The sequence below is a fragment of the Galeopterus variegatus genome, unplaced genomic scaffold (genome assembly GCF_000696425.1).
Source record: "Galeopterus variegatus unplaced genomic scaffold, G_variegatus-3.0.2 Scaffold4778, whole genome shotgun sequence".
In the NCBI taxonomy this organism is placed as follows: domain Eukaryota; kingdom Metazoa; phylum Chordata; class Mammalia; order Dermoptera; family Cynocephalidae; genus Galeopterus; species Galeopterus variegatus.
This window is the reverse complement of record NW_007730889.1, coordinates 76,771-82,768: the sequence shown is the minus strand read 5'-3', so window position 1 is coordinate 82,768 and position 5,998 is coordinate 76,771. Positions and strand designations below refer to the sequence as shown.

The window sequence follows — 5,998 nt, the reverse complement described above, 5'->3', positions numbered from 1 at the left end:
TCAGCATCCGCGCATGGTCTGCATCTCCTGATGCCAGGTCAGAGCTGAACTGTATAAAAGGCAGAAGCCTCTGATAGCACCTCAGTCCACCTGCCTCCTGGGTATCAGCATCCGCGCATGGTCTGCATCTCCTGATGCCAGGTCAGAGCTGAACTGTATAAAAGGTAGAAGCCTCTGATAGCACCTCAGTCCACCTGCCTCCTGGGTGATCGATCGGCTCCAGTGCCTGAACCAGGTAGAGTGCTTCTCAGGGACTAGGATGAGCTCTGGTGCTGGTGTTTTGGGCAAAAAGAGGCCCTGGGTGGAGGTTGAGGACAGTTGTGAAGAAAGATAAGGAAAAAGGAGGATTTAAAAGGGAGGGTTCTTCTGAAAGGGGAGGGTGGAGGTAGGTGAAGGGAATGAGGGATTGGTGCCTTTTTGAAGCTGCAAAGAATTCATCTGAAAATATGGAGTTTTTAGGTTGAAATCATTTGTATATTTCTTATCATCGATTTTGGGAGATTATGTTTTTAAAAGCTGATCATCATAGAGATAAAATCTTGTGAAATCAAAGTTCAATTATAAATGTAAGGAAGTTACATTGGGCTAGCTGAATTAAAAACTTCTGTACTGTCTTTCAGCTTTATACAGCTCCTGCTGAGATGTCCTGCCAGCAAAGCCAGCAGCAGTGCCAGCCCCCTCCCAAGTGCACTCCCAAATGCCTTCCCAAGTGTCCCCCCAAGTGCCCCCCCAAGTGTCCAGCCCCGTGCCCACCTCCAGTCTCTTCCTGCTGTAGCTCCAGCTCCGGAGGCTGCTGTGGCTCTGGGGGTGGTGGCTGTTGCAGCTCTGGGGGTGGCAGCTGCTGCCTGAGCCACCACAGGCCCCGCCGGTCTCTTCGACGCCGACGCCAGACCTCTGACTGCTGTGGCAGTGGCAGTGGTCAGCACTTTGGTGGCTCTGGCTGCTGCCACAGCTCTGGGGGCTCTGGTTGCTGCCACAGCTCTGGGGGCTCTGGCTGCTCTTCCGGGGGCTGCTGCTGACCTAGGCCATGAGGAGCAGCACTGGCAGAGCCCAAGTGCAGAAGACCTGCCCCAGCCAGAGGCGCCTCGTCTCCCGTTTTTCCACAGAAGGCTTCTGAAATGCTTCACATTTCCACTTCCTCCTGCCCATGTTCATTCCATCCTTTAGAGGCTTAACCTCTGATATTCACCGGCCTGGCTTCCCCTCTCAGACACAGTTCTACAGAACCAGGTGTTGGGAGTCATTTTCTCTGTAACAATAAAGCTTTTTCTTCCTGATGTCACTGCCTCCCAGTTGTGTTCTGTTCACCTCTCCTGCTCCCCACTCCCTGCATCAACCGCCCTTCCCTTCCTTTGTTTTAAGTGTCAGTGGACCCTTTAAAAAGCTTGTGGGAAGCACATTTTGGCTTCACATTACTTATGTCTCTGGGAGACAATTTTCCCTTTCACGTTTTCAATGTGGGAACTTTAATCTTGAAGGAAAAACCCTGTCTGAGACTATTATGGCTGACACAAACTTGCATGAAGACAGCCAGGATAGGTCTGAGGAGAGGAGGATGGTGGTACCTGGAAAGGTCACATTCTGGGGGGGGTCATAGTTTGAAAAATACTTTATCTCCTATTCATGGGGAATGAGATTGCCTGAAGTGCTCATTCTGGGCTCTAATGAACAGACACTCTTTACTTTTATGATTATTAACATTCCAGAGACTTCCATCCGTGTGCTAGAGAGGAGAGCTGGAGGGAGGGGGATGGTTTCTGGGGCATGAATTTAGGAGCCAGGTGTGAAATGTTTCAACCCATTTTCCTTGGATCCTGAAATCCTGGATTGGGTCTGAGTCAAGAACCATGGGGGCATGGTGTGTGTTTGTGTGTGTGTTTGTGTGTGTGTGTGTGTGTGTGTGTGTGTGTGTGTGTGAGTGAGAGAGAGAGAGAGAGAGAGAGAGAGAGAGAGAGAGGTGGGAATAGGAGGGCCTTAATCATGTTGGGTTTTCCAGGTAACATTCCTTTAGGAATGGGCTATTTCCTTTAGGCGATACTAAAAAAGTTTGCAGTAGAAAATGTAATTCCAAATCAGCCTTTTGTATGAAATAAACAATTGGCCACTCCTTTGATAAGAGTTAGTAGTGGTAGGTAAACTTAGAATATGTGGCTACAGGAGGTTCATATAATGAGCAGGTACTTGCCCAAATCATCTCCTCACATTAATTCCTATCAAACCTTTTTCTTCACTTTTTTTTTTAAAGAACTTTGCATAGTTGTCCAGAGGAGATCCTGCCTGCATCTTGTTAATTCATTACTTCCTTCTCTTTTCTAATATTGATCTCATTCCAAGATGGAATGTCTCACCTAAACTCACCAACAGGTAAGTACAGGCAACCTGTTAATCAGGCTCTAAAGCAACATTAAATGAAACTGGTATCCTCTGTGACTTACCTTTCCTTGTCTGTTCCCTCATGCCACTCCCAGCTCACTCATTCCCAAACCTGTCTCTCACCATTAATTCTTGAATTCTTAGTTTTAGATCTTTCTCGTATCTCACATTCATGGTTCTGGGCAGTTGCATTGATAAAGGAGCAGTTCTAAAGCCAGTTGACCTCCAAAGTCTTCTCCAATTATTAAAAGTTATTCTAAAAGCACCATTTATCTTGGACACTTTAGACCTTTGGAAAGGACTTTCCTTCTCTTTTTTTTTCTTTCTCTCTTTCCCTCTCTCCCTCCCTCTTCCTTTTCTTCCCTCCTTCCCTCTTCCTTTTCCTTTCTCCTTCCCTCCTTTCTTCCCTTTTTCTTCTTCCTTTTCCTTTCTTCTTTTCTTTTCTATTGGTAGTGGCCCCAGGGAGAACCAGCTTCAAAGGGAAATCAGGGGTGGGGAGCAGGGAAGCATCAGGGGTCCTTCAGGCTGGCTTGCCATTTTGCAATTAGGCCAGCATCCTGCACACATTTTTTCCCTCAGGCCCACCAGGACTGTCTTATGGGGGATATGGTGACATACTTATATTCACAACTTTTCTAGTCTTAATGGTTCCTTAACTTTGCTTGGCTTTTTCCTTCTGTGGCCAGTGACAGAGAGAAATCTCCACTGGGATTTCCACAGGTGGGTTCCCGCCATCCATCATCTTCACTCAACTCCAACTGGAAGCATCTGCATGAAACCCAGCAGGCTTATCACATGGCCTGTGGCCTGCCCTGAGGAGCCAGGGACCAAGAGCCAGAGAGACGTGAACCAACACAAATGACCAAATAGATGATTCCACAGGGAAGGATGTGTGGGCAAGTGGTACTGTGTGTGTGCATATATGTGTGCACGCATCGTAGGAGACAGAAGGAGAGGTGCCGGACTTCTCATTTGAGTCCCATGGCTACTTTTAGCATACTCACAACCCTACCAGCTACAAACAGTGTCCTGTTTGGAAAGTAAACATGCCACAGCAATCCTGGCACCTCTGTGGAGTGGCTTGGATGCCCATGTGCACCACCTACGGTGCTACCTGAGTGATGAATGTCTCTGGGGTATGACTGTCAGCTGAGCGTGTCTATTGGGAAATGGGCCCCTCCCAATAGGAATCTAATAAAAGGTTCCCTGGCTAGATATTGCTCAGTCCACTGCCTAGCAGGTGGCCTGTTGCAGTTGGAGAACTGAGTGAGTCTTCCATTGGAGTCAGGGTTTGGTAAGTCTCCAAGTGGGCCCTGGGGGAGGTTGGGAAGAGTTGAAGACAGAAGGGAAGAGAAGGCAGAACATAGCCAGCAGGTGGGTATGGAAGGAGAGCCCTGGAAAGCACCTTAAATTTCAAGTGAGCCAACTTCTCATCATACTAATGAGGACATGAAGGCCAGACACGGGGTAACTTTTGCAAGGTTACGCAGAAAGTCTGTGGAAGAGCTGCGACTAGAACTCAGGTCTCTTGGCTCTCTGGAGAGGGATATTTCCATTCTTTGCACAACTCTCCTTTTCCCAATGGTCATGGGGGATGAGAGGCTTAGGCAAGAAAGAATGGCCAGGACATGCTTCTGGCATTTGTGGATTGTTTAGACCCAGCAGGCAGGGACACGTGCAATTTGGGTACTTGTTAACTGATGGGGTGTTTATACAATGCTGGTAGCTAGGAGAATATCACTTGAAGGTCTGTGGCCAAAGTTAAACGGAGGAGAGGAAAAGAGCCAAGAGAAGATTTTGGACTGGATCTTACAGAGATATTGCCACAATATCCTCTTTATTTTCCACTGCGGAGAACTTGGGTGGTCCTTATTCTAATCAGAGGAAATGGAAAACCATTAATTATTTGCATAGACAGTTTCCGGCTCTATGCATTTTTAATTCACTGAAAACATCCGTTTGGGGGTTCTTTCTTTGCTTTCCCTCTTTCTTGGTGCTTTTTTCCCCTTGCACCATGCCAGGCTGAGTTGTTCACTAAGCCAAATCTCTAAAGCCCTGAGTTCCACTGTCGGAAAGAAAAGGTCTGCTCGCCTTTGAAAGACTGCCTTTCTTCCAGGTGCGCCGTGCATCCCGCGATGTCCTCCCAACAGTGCGCCTCTTCCGCCAAAGGCTTCTCCAAGGGGTCTTCGCAGGGCCCCGCCCCGACGCCCGCCCCGGCGCCCGCCGCCTCCTCCTCCTGCTGCGGCGGCGGCTGCTGCGGCTCCAGCTCGGGCGGCGGCTGCTGCGGAGACTCAGGCTGCTGCGGAGACTCGGGCTGCTGCGGCTCCAGCTCGGGCGGCGGCTGCTGCGGAGACTCAGGCTGCTGCGGAGACTCGGGCTGCTGCGGCTCCAGCTCGGGCGGCGGCTGCTGCGGAGACTCAGGCTGCTGCGGAGACTCGGGCTGCTGCGGCTCCAGCTCGGGCGGCGGCTGCTGCGGAGACTCAGGCTGCTGCGGAGACTCGGGCTGCTGCGGCTCCAGCTCGGGCGGCGGCTGCTGCGGAGACTCAGGCTGCTGCGGAGACTCGGGCTGCTGCGGCTCCAGCTCGGGCGGCGGCTGCTGCGGAGACTCAGGCTGCTGCGGAGACTCGGGCTGCTGCGGCTCCAGCTCCACCAGCTGCTGCTGCTTTCCAAGGAGGCGCCGCCGGCAGCGAAGTCGTGGCTGCTGCTGCTGTGGGGGCGGCAGCCAGAGGTCCCAGAGCTCCTGCAACAACCAGAGCTCGGGCTGCTGCTCCGGCGGCTGCTGAGCCTGCGCCCCGAAAGTTGCGCTAGAGCGACCCTCCGAGCCCAGGCCGGCCCGCCCCGCCTGCTGCTCCTGCACCCCGCCGCCCCTCCCGTAGTAATAATGACTCCCATGCGGGGCTGGGCCTCGGAGTTTGCCCCCATAAAGCTAATTGCACTTTGATGTTCAGAAACCCACTTTGTTCTCGGCCCCCAAAAACTCCCGGAACCCCGACATGATTTTCCTCCCCGAGGATCTGAGAACCATGGATGGGACACTGGACCCTACCGTTTGCAGGGGCTTCATACAGCAAGTGCCTTCTGATTTGAATGTCCTTTGAAGACGTCATAATAAAGCTTCTACCTCCTGAGAACACTTTTCCTATTTGTTCCTTCATTCGTGTATTTATTAATCTCGTTCTATTACCTCATCCACTACCTCTCATTCAGCTCTTGTAGAAAGGCTTGCAATGTCTGTGAAAGGTAGAACACTACAATTCATGCCTTTCTAGTAGTTAATTATGATAGCAGCAATCACATATTGATTGTTCTAACTCTACTAAGGACTTTACCAGCTAAGAATCATCTAAAACTCATAATGACTCGCTGAGGTGGGTGTTATACCCATTTTACAGAAGAGAAACTGAGGTTAAGCAACTTGCTCAAAGTCACTCAGCCAGTGCATGACAGCGTGGCTGGACGTGTGATTCCGGGTATTATGCTCCTCCCTGCTCTGCTTGGCACCCCCCACAAGCCTTCTGGATCCTTACTGCTGAGATGCTCACTGGCCTGTGCATGAGGTCCAGGCAGCTGTGTGGCAAAGGTTTGGACTGGCAACTCTTGGGGGCTTTGGAATCAGGCCAGCTGA

General features: G+C 50.7%; 2 protein-coding genes across 2 annotated transcripts; both read left to right on the top strand.

The window, feature by feature from the left end:
• The first annotated feature begins 641 nt into the window (after window positions 1-641).
• On the top strand, window positions 642-1,019 carry LCE5A (late cornified envelope 5A). Its single transcript, XM_008588334.1, has one exon. It carries the CDS (start codon window positions 642-644, stop codon window positions 1,017-1,019), a length of 378 nt encoding a protein of 125 aa, XP_008586556.1.
• A 3,489-nt stretch (window positions 1,020-4,508) lies between these two features.
• On the top strand, window positions 4,509-5,156 carry CRCT1 (cysteine-rich C-terminal 1). Its single transcript, XM_008588332.1, has 2 exons — window positions 4,509-4,623; window positions 4,978-5,156. The coding sequence occupies exons 1-2, from the start codon at window positions 4,509-4,511 to the stop codon at window positions 5,154-5,156; spliced, it is 294 nt and encodes a 97-aa protein (XP_008586554.1).
• The last annotated feature ends 842 nt before the right edge of the window (window positions 5,157-5,998 follow it).